Raw genomic sequence first — 18,692 nt, forward strand, 5'->3', positions numbered from 1 at the left:
CTGTGTTTTTCTGCAGGTTTAGGGTTTCGCACCTAAACTGCAAGGAATCGCCAGGGGTGCCTCGGAAAGGCCTTGGGATGCGTGTAAAGGGCAGTAGGCACCTAAAAGTGGCAAAACAGAAAATTACAGCATGTTGAAATTGACGTGCAGCTCACTGGAAAGATTCCATACCGCAAGGGAAAGTGTCCTTGACGTGTGCTTTTGACCTACAGGAATATTTGCGCCGTTATGCTGGCGAAATTGGGTCAAAACCCTGCAATTACAGCCATGGACAGGTTTGGACACTTTGGTGAGGGCTAGGTGCAAGGGTTCCGATCATTTATTTGTCAAGGGAGTCTCGGGAAAGCATTGGGTGCTTGTACAGGCCATTTTGGAGAGATTTCCATCTCGTCTAATTTAAGGGGCAAGTGACCCTACAGATGTGAGAGCTCGAGGGCTACCCAGAAAAGTGATCGGCACGCAGATCGGAGCACAAAAACAGAGAATTCAGCGAGCCGCTATTTCTCGCCAGGTTTTGTAAAGAGCTCTAAAGTGCGTGGAATGTCAATGTTTGCTTGTGAGTTTGTCCATGAAGACTTCTACTATGGTTATGTTGCCGAAATCGGATTGGAGTAGAGGAATTTCAGCCCGATAAAAGTGGGACATCTTGTGGAAGTTAACAAGTTTTTCTCAAGTTAATAAGAATAAAAAAATGCCAAAAGGGGCGCCAGTTGTTGGGGCCAACAGGGTGTCGTTGTCTGCTTGGTAGCGCTCTAGCTGCCATGCCGTGGTTTGTCTTGAAGTGTTGAATTCTAGTCTCACACGTTTATTTGTAAAGTTCCTTTTGTGTGGTAATGTCTAAAGTAAATTTCAGCTGAAAGCCAATGCCTACCGCCCCGTGGGCCGGTTTCAAGGTTCCATTGCCGAGATATCAATCACTTTTTCCTCAAGAAGTGAGCCTCGATTGTTTTGGGTAAAGACACAGAATACAGAACTTGGAATTACACTATGATTGACAGGATGAATGACACCAAGGAAGAGGGTTTCTCTTCACAGGAGAGACAGGAAATTTCGCATGTTCGCCTTGCCAAAAAGTGGTAAAACTAGGGCTGATTTTCTGCTGCATTTTTAGGGTTTGCAAGTATGAACCAAGATGGGATAGGGAGAGGTCTCATGATGATAGATTGGAAACTAGATCTCCTGTGGGAGTGATGTGGGTCTGCCAGGTGACGTGCTGCTTGCAGATTCTCTGAGGCGATCGCTTGGATTCTTTGACGCATCGATAAATCATCTTGAATTTGAGCTTACTTGGTCGTGGGTAGTACGTCAGGTTGTGGAATTATGCTCGTTTGTGGAGGCAAGAGCCTTTTGCACACGTAAAAGTTTAGGGACAGGTTGCAAGATGCTATGTGGTGAAGTTCAAGAACTATCCACCTATAGATGCAAAGCGGATGGAAGAGCATGAACTGCAAGAGTCATCAAATGTATTGCAGCTTTAGCTTGAGGCCTTTGGGTTACAGCCTATGTATGCCCCAACCCAACGTCTGCAAAGGAGGGGTAATGATAGAGCTAGCACATCAAATGTACTCATGGATTCAGTGCAATAGCATTGTACAATTTGACAAAAGTATGAAGGTCTCATTAAGTCATTTTTGTACACATGTTTTGACAGTCTTTCTTGCGGATACATGCGATGATAAAAGAGTGCTAACAACACAAGATCATCAGTGGCATGTACGTATGGCACGCAATCGAGGACATTTGCGATTTTAAGAGGGTGGCATGTCACGAGGACGTGGCAATTGCTAACTTGAGTTGGTGGTTTCTTTCCGATGATTTTTGTTTAATTTCTGGGACCCTCTTTTTGAAGTTGCAAATGACCCGACATTGCGTGGCCAGTGTCAAACGACCGATGGCCGAGAGTTTCACCCGCAATCGGGAAGGGCAGGTCACCACGAGCTGGTTGGGCTAATCGGCACTCGAATCCGAGCAATAACAGGGTATCTAGGCTTAGTTCAAAGTCATTTAGGCCCCTCGCGACGCTTATAAGCTGGTGGGTACTAGGGAATTAACTCAAAAGAGGCAAACTAGACACATGGCGGCTCCACATGTACTTGTCAGCTCTGCAAGAAGAGGAGGCGCCCATTTCAAGAGAAGGGGCTGATTTTTGCTTCAGTGTGTGTGCTACAGTGTGTGTGAGTAGTGGGTGCAGGTGATCACAGCTTTAATGGAAACCTTGCCTTCTCCCTTGCTCTATATAGCGCGACAATTTGCTCTCGTGCATCTCTCTCTCCCCATTGCACATATGGTAATGCCCCACTAGTTGGGCTTCTCATATGACCATGTACAATTCTCGGGGTTTATGCGCGTTTGCCAAGGCAAGAGCCTTCTGTACAGGAACCGGATTAGCTAATTGCCAATCCCCTTCAAGTACGCACAGTTCCATCGCGAAGGAATGCGAAAACGAGAGTTTTCTCGCGTGAAAACTCTTTCAATTTGAAAGGGAACTGTCCCATTGCGTACGGGAGCACCTGAGACACGCGTAGGCATGCTCGCTCCGCTCGAAACGGTCCAAAACAGATAATTACAGCCTGCTATGTTTTTCTGCAGGTTTAGGGTTTCGCACCTAAACTGCAAGGAATCGCCAGGGGTGCCTCGAAAAGGCCTTGGGATGCGTGTAAAGGGCACTAGGCACCTAAAAGTGGTAAAAAAGAAAATTACAGCATGCTGAAATTGACCTGCAGCTCACTAGAAAGCTTCCATATTCCAAGGGAAAGTGTCCTTGACGAGTGCTTTTGACCTACAGGGATATTTGCGCCGTTATGCAGGCGGCATTACAGCCATGGACAGGTTTGGACAGCTTGGTGAGGGCTAGGTGCAAGGATTCGGATCATTTATTTGTCTAGGGAGTCTCGAGAAAGCATTGGGTGCTTGTACAGGCCATTTTGGAGAGATTTCCCGCGAGGAATCTTGTCTAATTCAAGGGGCAAGAGACCCTACAGGTGTGAGAGCTCGAGGGATACCCAGAAAAGTGATCGGCACGTAGATCGGAGCGCAAAAACAGAGAATTCAGCGAGCTGCTATTTCTCGCGAGGTTTTGTAAAGAGCTCTAAAGTGCGTGGAATGTCAATGTTTGCTTGGGATTTTGTCCGTGAAGACTTCTACTATGGTTATGTTGCCGAAATTGGGTTGGAGTAGAGGAATTTCAACCCGATAAAAGTGGGACCTCTTGTGGAAGTTTACAGGTTTTTCTCAAGTATAATAAGAATAAAGAAATATCGAAAGGGGGGCCAGTCTTTGGGGCCAACAGGGTGTCGTTGTCTGCTTGGTAGCGCTCTAACTGCCATGCCGTGGTTTGTCTTGAAGTGTTGAATTCCAGTCACACAGGTTTATTCGTAAAGTTCCTTTGTGTCGTAATGTCTAAGGTAAATTTCGGGTGAAAGCCAACGCCTACCGCCCCGTGGACCGGTTTTAAGGTTCCATTGCCGGGATATCAATCACTTTTTCCTCAAGAAGTGAGCCTCGATTGTTTCGGGTAAAGACACAGAGTACAAAAGCTTGGAATTACACTATGACTTACACGATGAATGACACCAAGGAAGAGGGTTTCTCTTCACAGGACGGACACAAAATTCCGCATGTTCGCCTTGCCAAAAAGTGGTCAAATTAGGGCTGATTTTCTGTTCCATTTTTAGGGTTTGCAAGTATGAAGCAAGATGGGATAGGGAGAGGTCTCACGGTGGTAGATTGGCCACTAGATCTCCTGTGGGAGTGATGTGGGTCTGCCAGGTGACATGCTGCTTGCGGATTCTCTGAGGCGATTGCTTGGATTCTTTGACGCATCGATAAATCCTCTTTAAATTTGAGGTTGCTTGGTCGTGGGTGGTACGTCAAGTTGTGGAATTATGCTCGTTTGTGGAGGCAAGAGGCTTTTGCACACGTAAAAGTTAAAGGACAGGTTGCAAGATGCTATGTGGTGAAGTTCAAGAACTATCCACCTATGGATGCAAAGTGGATGGAAGAGCATGAACTGCCAGATTCATCAAATGTATTGCAGCTTTACCTTGAGGCCTTTGGGTTACAGCGTACGTATGCGCCAACCCAACGTCTGCAAAGGAGGGGTAATGATAGAGCTAGCACATCAAATGTACTCATGGATTCAGTGCAATAGCACTGTACAATTTGACAAAAGTATGAAGGTCTCATTAAGTCATTTGTACATATGTTTTGACAGTCTTTCTTGCAGATACATGCGATGATAAAAGAGTGCTAACAACACAAGATCATCAGTGGCATGTATGTATGGCACGCAATGGAGGACGTTTGCGATTTTAAGAGGGTGGTATGTCACGAGGACGTGGCAATTGCTAACTTGAGTTGTTGGTTTCTGAAACCGGCCCATAGGGCGGTAGGCGTTGGCTTTCACCTGAAATTCTTTACTTTAGACACACACAGAGTACTTTGCAAAGGTAACCTGTAACGGGAATTAACACTTAATCACACACACGGCTCGGGAGCTAGAATGCTCCGAGCAGACACCGACAACCTGTAGGCCCCTAAAATGGCGCCCCTTTCGGTATTTCTTTATTCCTTAGGAGGGTAAAGTACACAGAAGAGTCCTCGGAATCCTTTGACTGTATCCCACTAGATACCGCCTGTTTTGGCCAAATTTCGGCAGCATAACAGCCCCAAAACCTGCGCAAAACCAATTCCCCTGTTGGAACTCGCTTCTACCCTCTAATTCCTGTCCAAAAACAGTAAATTCAGCACGCTGTATTTACTGGTTTTTGCCCTGTTTTCAGCCCCAAACAGTCCCCTTACTGTCCTCTGCCAGTGGGGCACGATTCCCAAGTGTCCTGGCGTCCGTATGGCTGAAAAACAGTCAAATAACAGCGCATACACAGCGCTGATTTTGCACCTGTATGGTGAGGTTATGACCCTCACCAGTGCCTGCTTTGGAATAGCAGTTAGCTACCCCTGTTCCTACTCAAGGAGACTCTTGCCTCAGCACGAAAGCATGAACCCACACAGCTGTACATCAGTCAAATGAGGAGCCCTCTTGTGGGGCATCACATAACTGCACGTAGGGGGGAGAGAGAGCAGTGTGTAGTGTGCAGGGCATCACTCCTAGCACCACACTGTACATGAGAGGGAAACGAAGCACTCCATAGCTCTTAACCTGTGACAGATTGCATAATGAGGCTTTCCCAGCTTAAAAATTCAGCGCCCATTTTTCTGGAAGAGGCCAGTTCACAAAAATGTGACACTTGGCGCATTTACAAGCATTTTCCCATTTCGGGTTCGCCGCTTAAAAATATCCCAACCGACGCGTCAGTTGACTTCGCGGCAGAGTTATAAAATGTTCCCCTAGTCATGCCGGAGGTAATGACGCGAACACATTTCACAACCCAAAATAGCAGTTCCCTAAATTTTAGGAGATGCTTCTGTTGGGCTCCCACTGGTCTTCTGACCATCTATCCTCATTGGAACCGCATCCAAAAGTGCAATGTGGCCCAACTGTCGGATACTTTTTGTTGGTAGTCCCACCTTGACTTTACGCCTTAATTGAGTTCACTTCCTAGTATCCACCAACTTGCTAAGTGCGACGGGGGGACCTATATGATCTTACTCTGAGCCTAGACATCCTCTTACCATACGAATTCCAGTGCCGACCACTTCCAGTCTGCGGGTGAATCTACCGTTCACATTGGCCATACAATGTCCGACCGTTTGCTACTTCAAAAAGAGGGTCTCAAAACAAATAAAATAAACCCCATTGGAAAGAAACCAACAACCAAGGTTAGCAGTAGCCACATCCTTGTGACATGGTTAATAACTGCCACGTCCTCGTGACAGTTTCTTTCTGATGATTTTTGTTTAATTTTTGGGACCCTCTTTTTGAAGTTGCGTGGCCAATGTGAAACGACTGATGGCCGAGAGTTTCACCCGTAGTCGGGGAAGGGCAGGTCACCACGAGCTAGTTGGGCTAATCGGCACTCAAATTCGAGCAGTAAAAGGGTATCTAGGCTTAGTTCAAAGTCATTTAGGCCCCTCGCGACACTTATAAGCTGGTGGGTACTAGGGAATTAACTCAAAAGAGGCAAACTAGACACATGGCGGCTCCACATGTACTTGTCAGCTCTGCAAGAAGAGGAGGCGCCCATTTCAAGAGAAGGGGCTGATTTTTGCTTCAGTGTGTGTGCTACAGTGTGTGTGAGTAGTGGGTGCAGGTGATCACAGCTTTAATGGAAACCTTGCCTTCTCCCTTGCTCTATATAGCGCGACAATTTGCTCTCGTGCATCTCTCTCTCCCCATTGCACATATGGTAATGCCCCACTAGTTGGGCTTCTCATATGACCATGTACAATTCTCGGGGTTTATGCGCGTTTGCCAAGGCAAGAGCCTTCTGTACAGGAACCGGATTAGCTAATTGCGAATCCCCTTCAAGTACGCACAGTTCCATCGCGAAGGAATGCGAAAACGAGAGTTTTCTCGCGTGAAAACTCTTTCGATTTGAAAGGGAACTGTCCCATTGCGTACGGGAGCACCTGAGACACGCGTAGGCATGCTCGCTCCGCTCGAAACGGTCCAAAACAGATAATTACAGCCTGCTGTGTTTTTCTGCAGGTTTAGGGTTTCGCACCTAAACTGCAAGGAATCGCCAGGGGTGCCTCGGAAAGGCCTTGGGATGCGTGTAAAGGGCAGTAGGCACCTAAAAGTGGCAAAACAGAAAATTACAGCATGTTGAAATTGACGTGCAGCTCACTGGAAAGATTCCATACCGCAAGGGAAAGTGTCCTTGACGTGTGCTTTTGACCTATAGGAATATTTGCGCCGTTATGCTGGCGAAATTGGGTCAAAACCCTGCAATTACAGCCATGGACAGGTTTGGACAGCTTGCTGAGGGCTAGGTACAAGGGTTCGGATCATTTATTTCTAAGGGGAGTCTCGGGAAAGCATTGGGTGCTTGTACAGGCCATTTTGGAGAGATTTCCCGCGAGGAATCTCGTCTAATTCAAGGGGCAAGTGACCCTACAGGTGTGAGAGCTCGAGGGCTACCCAGAAAAGTGATCAGCATGCAGATCGGAGCGCAAAAACAGAGAATTCAGAGAGTTGCTATTTCTCGCTAGGTTTTGCAAAGAGTTCTAAAGTGCGTGGAATGTCAATGTTTGCTTGGGATTTTGTCCGTCAAGACTTCTACAGTGGTTATGTTCCGAAATCGGGTTGGAGAAGAGGAATTTCAGCCCGATAAACTTGGGACATCTTGTGGAAGTTTACAAGTTTTTCTCAAGATAATAAGAATAAAGAAATACCGAAAGGGGCGCCAGTCTTTGGGGCCAACAGGGTGTCGTTGTCTGCTTGGTAGCGCTCTAGCTGCCATGCCGTGGTTTGTCTTGAAGTGTTGAATTCCAGTCATAGGCTTATTCGTGAAGTTCCTTTGTGTCGTAATGTCTAGAGTAAAGAATTTCGGGTGAAAGCCAACGCCTACCGCCCCATGGGCCGGTTTCAAGGTTCCATTGTCGGGATATCAATCACTTTTTCCTCAAGAAGTGAGCCTCGGTTGTTTTGGGTAAAGACACACAGTACAGGAACTCGGAATTACACACTGACTGACAGGATAAATGACACCAAGGAAGAGGGTTTCTCTTCACAGGACAGATAGGAAATTCCGCATGTTCGCCTTGCCAAAAAGTAGTGAAATTAGGGCTGATTTTTTGCTGCGTTTTTAGGGTTTGCAAGTATGAACCAAGATGGGATAGGGAGAGGTCTCACGATTGTAGATTGCCCACCATAGTTACTCGGAATGCGGAACGGGAACGGCAACGGGATCCCCGCGGAACGGGGGAACGGCTAGGGGTCCGGAACGGGAACGGCGCAGAAAGGGAGGTATAAAAACCACCCAAATAGTGCATTTTTTAGCTCCTTGTGTTTAAATACAAGGAGTATTAGAGTCCTTTGACTCTAATACTCACAAAAAACTCGTTTTGAAGACCATTCAACCTTACTATGACTAGATGATGAGAGAATGAGAGAGAGAGAGAGAGGGAGAGAGGGCTTGAGAGAGTGAGAGGGAGAGACTCGAGAGAGTGAGAGGGAGAGGGAGAGATTTGAGAGAGTGGGAGGGAGAGGAAGAGAGCTTGAAGGCTTCAAGCCTTGAGCCTTGAGAGAGTGAGTCTTAAAGTGTGAGAGGGAGAGAGCTTGAGCCTTGAGGATTAGCTTGTGGAGAGAAAGGGGGAGGAGGGTGCAATTTATGAGTCCTTGAGGCCTTGCACACTTCAAAAAGAAGCCCAAACATTTACTTCAATTTTTTCAATTTTTGCCAAATTTGTTTGTAGCCGTTGGCCGTTTTTAGGGGCGTTCCGGAACGGCTGTACCGGTTTGCGCTGGCCACCCGGACGTTCCGGAACGTTCGAGAAGGGAGCTGCCCCCCGGAACGCAGGAACGGGGGCTAGGGGTTGTTCCCCGATAACTCTGTTGCCCACTAGATCTCCTGCGGGAGTGATGTGGGTCTGCAAGTGACATGCAGCTTGCGGATTCTATGAGGCGATTGCTTGGATTCTTTGACGCATCAATATCATCTTGAAATTTGAGCTTACTTGGTCGTGGGTGGTACGTCAGGCTGTGGAATTATGCTCGTTTGTGGAGGAAGAGCCTTTTGCACACGTAGAAGTTAAGGGACAGGTTGCAAGATGCTATGTGGTGGAGTTCAAGAACTATTCACCTACGGATGCAAAGTGGATGGAAGAGCATGAACTGCCAGAGTCACCAAATGTATTGCAGCTTTACCTTGAGGCCTTTAAGTTACAGCCTACGTATACCCCAACCCAGCGTCTGCAAAGGAGGGGTAATGATAGAGCTAGCACATCAAATGTACTCATGGATTCAGTGCAATAGCATTGTACAATTTGACAAAAGTATGAAGGTCTCATTAAGTCATTTGTACACATGTTTTGACAGTCTTTCTTGCGGATACATGCGATGATAAAAGAGTGCTAACAACACAAGATCATGAGTGGCATGTATGTATGACACGCAATCGAGGACGTTTGCGATTTTAAGAGGGTGGTATGTCACGAGGACGTGGCAATTGCTAACTTGAGTCGTTGGTTTCTTTCCGATGATTTTTGTTTAATTTTTGGGACCGTCTTTTTGAAGTTGCAAATGACCGGACATTGCATGGCCGATGTGAAACGACCGATGGCCGAGAGTTTCACCCGTAGTCGGGAATGGCAGGTCACCACAAGCTGGTTGGGCTAATCGGCACTCGAATCCGAGCAATAACAGGGTATCTAGGCTTAGTTCAAAGTCATTTAGGCCCCTCGCGACGCTTATAAGTTGGTGGGTACTAGGGAATTAACTCAAAAGAGGCAAACTAGACACATGGCAGCTCCACATGTACTTGTCAAGTCTGCAAGAAGAGGAGGCGCCCATTTCAAGAGAGGGGGGCTGATTTTTGCTTCAGTGTGTGTGCTACAGTGTGTGTGAGTAGTGGGTGCAGGTGATCACAGCTTTAATGGAAACCTTGCCTTCTCCCTTGCTCTATATAGCGCGACAATTTGCTCTCGTGCATCTCTCTCTCCCCATTGCACATATGGTAATGCCCCACTAGTTGGGCTTCTCAGATGACCATGTACAGTTCTGGGGTTTTATGCGCGTTTGCCAAGGCAAGAGCCTTCTATACAAGAACCGGATTAGCTAATTGCGAATCCCCTTCAAGTACGCACAGTTCCATCACGAAGGAATGCGAAAACGGAGAGTTTTCTCGCGTGAAAACTCTTCCGATTTGAAAGGGAACTGTCCCATTGCATACGGGAGCACCTGACACACACGTAGGCATGCTCGCTCTGCTCGAAACGGTCCAAAACATAGAATTACAGCCTGCTGTGTTTTTCTGCAGGTTTAGGGTTTCACACCTAAACTGCAAGGAATCACCAAGGGAGCCTCGGAAAGGCCTTGGGATGCGTGTAAAGGGCAATAGGCACCTAAAAGTGGCATAACAAAAAATTACAGCATGTTGAAATTGACCTGCAGCTCACTAGAAAGCTTCATTACCGCAAGGGGAAGTGTCCTTGACGTGTGCTTTTGACCTAAAGTGATATTTGCGCCGTTATGCTGACGAAATTGGGTCAAAACCTTGCAATTACAGACATGGACAGGTTTGGACAGCTTGGTGAGGGCTAGGTGCAAGGGTTCGGATCATTTATTTGTCAGGGGAGTCTCGGGAAAACATTGGGTGTTGTACAGGCCATTTCTAAGAGATTTCCCGCTAGAAATCTCGTCTAATTCAAGGGGCAAGTGACCCTATAGGTGTGAAAAGTGATCGGCACGCAGATCGGAGCACAAAAACAAAGAATTCAGCAAGCTGCTATTCCTCGCCAAGTTTTGTAAAGAGCTTTAAAGTGCGTGGAAAGTCAATGTTTACTCCATGAAGACTTCTACTACTGTGGTTATGTTGCCGAAATCGGGTTGGAGTAGAGGAATTTCAGCCCGATAAAAGTGGGACATCTTGTGGAAGTTTACAGGTTTTTCTCAAGTATAATAAGAATAAAGAAATACCAAAAGGGGGGCCAGTCTTTGGGGCCAACAGGGTGTCGTTGTCTGCTTGGTAGCGCTCTAACTGCCATGCCGTGGTTTGTCTTGAAGTGTTGAACTCCAGTCACAAGCTTATTCGTGAAGTTCCTTTATGTCGTAATGTCTAAAGTAAAGAATTTCGGGTGAAAACCAACGCCTACCGCCCCGCGGGCCGGTTTCACATTGGATGGGTGCCATGAGAGCATCTAGAAGGTATTTGACCATCCGGAGCCGGAATTTCTAATGCATCACAAGATGGGTGATGTAAGTGTCACTAAGGATTTGCTCCTTACATTTGGTTTAAGAGAAACCTTTCATACCTGCTAGAGGTATTCTAACAACAATGTGAGAACGCTCAAGGAGTTGCTACACCCTAAGATCCATGCTTATCCCGGCAAGAATAGATCCATGCTTATCCCGGCAAGAATAGAGCAGCAAAGAGAGAGGTGAAGGTGAGTTATGATAAAGAGAGAGACACAGAGAGAGAGAGAGAGAGAGAGAGAGAGAGAGAGAGAGAATCACACCACAAATCTGCCCCAGGGCACCAAGCCATCGTATAATAGCCCAAAACACTGACAATAATCAGCCACTAACTCTAGCATAAGCAATACTTTGACATTATGCCCGCATAATGAGAGAGGAGAGCTACTTGTATGGTAGCCCAACTACAATATTCGAGGACAGCCCTGGCGCTCAGAGAAACCGATCACGTTAACCTAAAATCTGCTAAAAGACTAAATGCATACATATGCAGTGGCTGATATACCAAATACAAGGATGCATTGAACTATAAGTGTCACCATCTGGAGATGACACACTCTCCAATACAGTTCTGATTACATGTACCTCCAATAGGTCAAAACCACAAAATCTGTGAATGTAGGAAAACTTTGCAAGACACATACCTGTGTCCCAATTAAAAGACAGACATCTGCTTTCTCAAGGCCATAAATGGTGGTGTTCATCAAGTAGTCACTTCGAATGTCAGCAGTCGGTCGTAATCCATCCCCTTCACAGCGCAAGTTTTCGCATCCTAGCTTGTTCAGAAGATCTTTCAAGGCCATCATAGATTCTGCATCTGCAACCTTTCCAGCAATTCCAGCCATCTGGTCAGGACTGCTCTTAGCTATAACCGATGCCACTGCCTTCAGCGCGTCATACCATGATGCAGGCTCCAGGCGTCCCTTTGCATTCCGAATCATGGGCTCACTTAAACGTTGACGCTTCAACCCATCATAACAAAAACGTGCCTTGTCTGACAGCCACTCTTCATTGACTTCCTGAACCAATACAAAAAAGAAAATTGAGAAGGGAACACATTTTGCACCTAAAAGTGCACTCCATGCCTAAGCAAGGTGTTTCTTGCAGCCAACAACGTCTAGACCAGAAGCTAATAATTGGATTATGCAAAGCATCTACATGCACATAACTAAGTTGACTATACAATAAACAATTAGATAACACAAATTTTGTTCTTGTTATCTCATGAACTTGTTCATAGAAGGTGGCTGGATATTTTCAGCGGCTGTGCAGTGAAAATATAAAGCTGCATCCTCAGCTAGCTCTGTTTAACAAGACAACCAAGAACCATACTCGTCAGAAATAATTATTACATCTAACAGAAAAAGGCTGACCTCACTAAGGCGAGGAAGAATGCGCATAACTTCTGGGCCTCTGCTATTTATTGTAATATTGGCTCCAACTGCATCAGAAACATCTATGCTCTCTGTGCTCTTTAATTCCCAGCTGCGTGCAGTGAATGCAAATGGTTTTGAAGTAAGGGCTCCCACAGGACAGATATCGATCACATTCCCAGAAAGCTCACTCGCCATAGCCCTCTCCACATAGGTGCCAATCTCTTCACTACCACCCCGGCCAAGTACACCCAAATCCTGAATGCCAGCAATTTCAGAAGCAAATCTCACACACCTGACCAGAGGTTGCGTAGGTATCAGTTGCTCTCCGTGATAATATATTGATAAAAAGCATTACAGGCATAGTGCACATAGAATTCGGTAAACTAACCTGGTACACTGAATGCAACGTGTCATTACTGTCTTTACAAGGGGCCCCAAATTCTTGTCCAAAACAGTGCGCTTGGTTTCAATGAACCTACCCCTATCAGAGCCAAATGCCATTGACTGATCTTGAAGGTCACACTCGCCACCCTGGTCACAAATTGGGCAATCCAAAGGATGATTGGCTAAAAGAAACTCCATAACACCCTCTCTGGCCTTAAGCACCATGGGGGTATCAGTCTTGATTTTCATTCCTGCACAAGCATAATTAGAGACAGTAAAAAAAAAAACTGGCCCAAGTTATGATTCAGGATCCAAAACATAAAAATTCTCCATCATCACATTTGTTGTCTTGGTCAGTTAAGATATGTGTGTTCTTCGGTCAAAGGCGTAACACATGACATCCTTTGTTCGCATGCATCTTTAGGATAATTGACCAGCCTAGACAAAGGAGGCTCCTAAAAAGGATTTGACAAACACAGAAGTGCTAGAACTGAAAAACATGGCACACAACCCCTCCCTCTTAAAAAGAATACATGTTTCTGTCTGTCTCTTATGAAGTAGGCTAGTCTCCCTGAGCTACACTGACATCTGCCTATACCCTTCACCATTTCCAGCTCTCAGAGCTCACTTCACTTGCATAGATGAAAGAACTTAAAGCAAGTCCGAGCACACTTTCCCAACTCCTGGTGCAGCAAGGAGAAAACCTACCTGGCATTGCAGGCATGGCACACGATGCAACAGGCTTGGGTGTCTTCTCCACTTCAACAAGGCACATTCGGCAATTTCCAGCAATGGAAAGTCGCGGATGATAGCAAAACCTGGGGATGTCAACACCAGCCGCCTCACAAGCTTGAAAAACGGTCATTCCCTTAGGGATTTTCACAGAGTGCCCATCCACAAAAACCTCAATGCAATCATTAGGGTTTATAATTTCTAGCACAGCATTATTCACTGCAGACGTTGATGTGCTGGCATGATTGGCGGCAGGCTCCGTAGCTATCCAACGTGCTGAAGGTCGAAAAGAAAAGAATGAGGCGGTTTTGGGAGAAAATCCTGCATTAGAGGGTCTTTGCGCCTCGTGTGGTTGGTTATGGCCGTGGTGATGACGGTGCCCTGACGCAGAGGCGATCGATGATCGCGAGTACCACTGACAGAGGAAAGATTCGTCCCTAATGCTTGACAGAGAAGAGTTGAAGGGGCGAGCTTTAAGATGCGAGATGATCCGTCGAGAGCAACCCATCGCTGCTTCACGTCTGTCCAACAGGTACTCTTTTCCACCTGCGTATGGCTACAATGCCATGGCCGCCCACTGAGAAGCAAATAATTTCCAGGGCTAGTCAATCCAGGCGTAGCCTAACAATGTTGTAAGTAATACATTAAGGTTGCGAAGATAGTCTAGTGAGCAACATTGGGAAAGTACTATTGTAACCTGAGCTAGGTCTTTACTTGGTTGGCCTAAAAGCTTTTTCTAAAATGAGGTGTGAGGCTACTCCATGTAGAGTGATGTGTGTCATCGATGAAGACCGCATCGTATGTTGCAGACCTGGAGCTTTATTTTATCATGCATTGACAACTACTGGTGCCGAACGTTGCAAACCTTCCATAATCGCTAACTATGACCTGCTTTTCGACCGCATACCAATAGCTGCAGTTTTTCTAATGCAAAGACAATATAGTGCCCGAAAGAGTCAGAAGCAAGAAACATTTGTCGAAAGCCTCATAGAAGTTGAAAGAAGAGGAACGACGGACATGAAATCAAAAATGAACTTGACAGTCAACACGATGATGGAGATCCCGGTAGACATGATCGACATGAGAGAAGGTAAGAAAGATGAAGAGACCATGATAGAGAGGATGAATATAGAAGAGTTCCTATCTTCAAGGATGGTGATCGACGGACTCACAAAGACCATGATCGTAGGGATAGGTACAATGGATATGTTGGCAATGACGATGATGATGAACGAAGAGAAGAGAGCATGAGGGATCGACGTGATAAAACCCTAGCTCTTTAAAAGGGCATCAAGCACTCGAACTTGAGTTGTTCAATGTTTGTCGAGGTAGGTTTCCACGTGGCATGGATAATGGTTACTTTGTGTCGCTTATGGGTTTTCATGATCAAAAGGAAGGGATGTGAATGTGTCGCAAATCGCCTTATGTATGATTACAACTGCAAAAGATGTTGTGAAGAGAGATCAAGAGGTATGGGTTATGGTTGTTTCTATGACTGGAAATAAAATTAGTCTTTCCATAAGAGAAGTTGGCCAAAAGATAGGGTAGTATCTTCTTCCAATGAAAAGCAACTCTTTGAATGAGGAATTTAATCCCTTTAGTATGAATTAGACTTCAATAGGTCACAGTGGTGTTACGAGACTGGGTACCCTCTTGTTGTAGTGGTTAGCTACAATGGGGATAGCTGGCGTAATGGTTAATTATGTGCTGTCTATTTATTTTTCTAATTGAGTTGATGATGATGATTTTGTAGAGTGGAATGCGGGAAGTTAATGAAGAGGCACTAGCAATTACTCTTGGCCATTTTATATTCGCGCAGTATTTTAGAATTTCATTTCAATAAGCCACTATGGCTCTGTAAATAATTGTAGTGGGAACTCCCCTTATAGGTCATGCAAGAACTAATGAGTCTTGCTCATTTACAAAAGTGAAGTGGTTGTAAAAGAGGGGCCTCAATTTTTGACACCTGAAACTCACAAATAATATATTAAATACCAACTCCACAAGAGAGGTGCCATGGAGTTTGGGGTTAGATTTAGGCCTTTCCTTTTCATATTCTCTTCTCTACTCTCTTATGCTATGTTCTATTTGATGTGTACTCTCCAACGTAGTCTCTATTCCTTACAATTCTCTTACACACTCTTACAATCTTGTACATGTCAATTCTATGTTCTCTATGTATGTAGTCTAGGTGGGTGTGTGTGCGCTTGAAAATTGGGAAAAGAGGTGGACAGGTTGATGGTGATGTTGTGAGGATGTATTGAATAAGTTAAGCAACCGATCTCCCCCTCTTCTCCCAACAGTGGTATCAGAGTGAACGTTCCGTTCACGTGGAGTAATTAATATTATGCGAACAAGAAGACTCGATCTCGACAACCAAGAAGCTATGTTTACGAAAGCCGAGGTACATTTAGAAATTTTGATACAAATTCTCATTCAAAATTTGTAGAATTCGAGCAAGGATCAAGGAAATCTATATCGACAACACTTCAAAATCGGCAAAGCTCTGAAAGCTTGCCAAGAAGAAGCGAAGGTTGAAGAAAAGAAGGAAGGGGCGAAGAGGAGAAGCGAAAGAATTTGTGTGGAAAGTAGCCAGCTGCAGCCGATAAGAAGACAAGAAAAAAAAGAAGAGAAGAGGAAATTTTGCAGGTTTCCGAGATGTTTCCAAGAGACTTCAAACCGAACAAGCTTTGACCTCAATTAAAAACTCCAAGAGGCGCGAGCTTCGCAACCGTCGTGGGAACAAACCCTTGTTGCAATTGACCACCCCTATTGACCTCAGTCAAGCCGTGTAAAATCCGTACCACTTTGGTCGTGCACTGGCCTTAGGATCGTTTTCCTGGTCGTGCACGCGGGCCAATACTACCCCTGCAAGTCGCTATCGCCCTCCTTCCTGCTCGCACATTGTCAGCAGCTCTCTGCACGCCACCATGCAAGCCATTACACACCTTTTGTGAAAAGGTGTGGCTTTGGTTATTTGGTACAAACTTATTGGCCGGCCGCCCATTGCCAGTTGAACCAAAAAAAAAAAATCCTTCTTAAGTCCCATTCACCCTTTCCTCCTCGCAGTGTTTCCAGCTTGACCACCTAAATGGCATAAAATTATCGGCTCAATCGGACGCTCAGCATTATAATATTTCATTTGCTGAATTCGAGCGAAAACCTGGCCGTTTACCAACCGCAGCCGTCGAAGGGTAACTTCAATAGTATATTCATAAATTAACTTTCGGCCACGATTAAAAATTCAAAGATTGCTCGAGCTATACCATCTGCAATTACTGTCGATTCTGTCAATGCGACTATACGGTGAATAGTAATAAGTAACTTACAGTGTCGATTGTATTGCCGTCATTTTTGGGGTACGGGAGATCGGGCGCCACGAAATTCAACCGACTTGCAGACGCACTATCGGACCGCTCACTTTTCTGACAATTTCCTAGCGCATTGCCATTCCAGACTGGACGCCACCACAATTTCTTAGCTAAGTACATTTCATTTTTGTTATTTATTTTACTCTATTTGACTTACTCCGCATAATACATCTGTAAATATCATCCATCAAATAGCCCCTTTAAACATTATTAATTAATTTTTTATATTAAAAAAAAGAGAGAAAGGCACGCAATCATGGCACACCTTCCCGAGGCACCCACGATTGTTGAACAACTTCTAAATCTGCAACAATCCATCACATATGACGCATGCAAAGGCAAGAACTTGAAGATAAATTATTGCATTCTGCACGCACAGAATCTGCACCGGCACCCAAGCAAAACAAAATTAGCAGAAAAGCCTTCATTTTCAAGGATTTTGATGGCAATAAAGATGCTAGCACGGTTCTAGCATGGGTTAGTCAGCTAGATGACTATTTTCATGATGAAGACTTCCCTAAGCGTGAAATGGTAAAATGTGCATCAAATCATCTCACTAGCAGTGCTGCATTGCGGTGGAACGCCACCAAACAGCACGGAAAAAGACCACGTACCTGGCATGCATTTAAAAAAGTGTTTTTATCCCAATTTTTGCTTACACAATGCAAAGCTAAAGCACGATGTCAATGATATTTAATTCGACAGGGTCGAAATGAAGATGTACAGGGTTACACCGATCGGTTTTGGGACTGTTTAATTCAATTGCAAGCTATTGAACATGTTAGTCGCAGGAAATTGAAGCATAAGTACATATCAGGCTTGGCACTACATATTGGTGTTGAGGTAGATATGTTCGAACCAGATTCTCTGTAAAAGGCTATTAATTTGGCTCTCACTGCAAAAAAAGAAGAAAGGTGGACAACCCTCTCACACTGATCAAACTGCTAACACTAATCATAACAAGAGACCTCCTTTCTCTACTAACATTGACAAAAACAAGCATAAAAGCCGTACTTTTTTCAAGAGACGCAGATTTGTCAACTGCTCAACCTCATACAAGCAACAACAACAACAACATGCAGCAACGAGGCAACCAAAATTCTTTCAACCACCGTCCAACTCCAAATTTTAATGGTAACAAAAAGGTAAAGTGTTTTAAATGTTTTCAGTATGATCACTATGCAGATAAGTGCCCAAATGGTCCTGCCAAGGGCAATGGTCAATCCAATGGCCACTTCAATGGAGTTAACAGAAATCCAAACCAAAAACCCTTCAACAACAACCGCCCCAATGGTGCTACTCTTAACCTCATCGAAGATGCTAATCCCGACGACAATGAAGTGGAAGCTAATTATAGTGAGGGATATGACCCTGATTATGATAACAAGGACAACCCTCTCACACTGATCAAACTGCTAACACTAATCGTAACAAGAGACCTCCTTTCTCTACTAACATTGACAAAAACAAGCATAAAAGCCGTACTTTTTTCAAGAGACGCAGATTTGTCAACTACTCAACCTCATACAAGCAACAACAACAACAACATGCAGCAACGAGGCAACCAAAATTCTTTCAACCACCGTCCAACTCCAAATTTTAATGGTAACAAAAAGGTAAAGTGTTTTAAATGTTTTCAGTATGATCACTATGCAGATAAGTGCCCAAATGGTCCTGCTAAGGGCAATGGTCAATCCAATGGCCACTTCAATGGAGTTAACAGAAATCCAAACCAAAAACCCTTCAACAACAACCGCCCCAATGGTGCTACTCTTAACCTCATCGAAGATGCTAATCCCGACGACAATGAAGTGGAAGCTAATTATAGTGAGGGATATGATCCTGATTATGATAACAATGACAACCCATCTTCAGGTACTCTTATATCTCCTCACACTTTGTTTAAAGTGCACGGCACTGTTAAGGGTGAAAGTGTCACCATTTTGTTAGATGATGGTAGTAGCCATGATTTCATTTCTACACGCTTGGCACATCAGCTATCTCTCTCTGAAATCT

General features: G+C 45.0%; 1 protein-coding gene across 2 annotated transcripts in view; it reads right to left on the reverse strand.

Moving 5' to 3' along the window:
• EMB1467 (NADH-ubiquinone dehydrogenase) overlaps positions 1-13,911 on the reverse strand; it is a 64,638-nt gene extending 50,727 nt beyond the window's left edge. For both annotated transcript variants that reach the window (XM_086525099.1, XM_086525098.1), the window contains exons 1-4: positions 13,282-13,911; positions 12,578-12,824; positions 12,187-12,481; positions 11,458-11,832 (exon numbers count right to left, since the gene is read on the reverse strand). In XM_086525099.1, the coding sequence (XP_086381225.1) occupies positions 11,458-11,832; positions 12,187-12,481; positions 12,578-12,824; positions 13,282-13,813 (1,449 nt within the window). In that variant the 5' untranslated portion in view covers positions 13,814-13,911. The remainder of the gene's footprint in view (positions 1-11,457; positions 11,833-12,186; positions 12,482-12,577; positions 12,825-13,281) is intronic.
• Positions 13,912-18,692: the final 4,781 nt, after the last annotated feature.

The sequence above is a fragment of the Adiantum capillus-veneris genome, chromosome 12 (assembly GCF_014529385.1).
Source record: "Adiantum capillus-veneris isolate H3 chromosome 12, ASM1452938v2, whole genome shotgun sequence".
NCBI classification, from domain to species: domain Eukaryota; kingdom Viridiplantae; phylum Streptophyta; class Polypodiopsida; order Polypodiales; family Pteridaceae; genus Adiantum; species Adiantum capillus-veneris.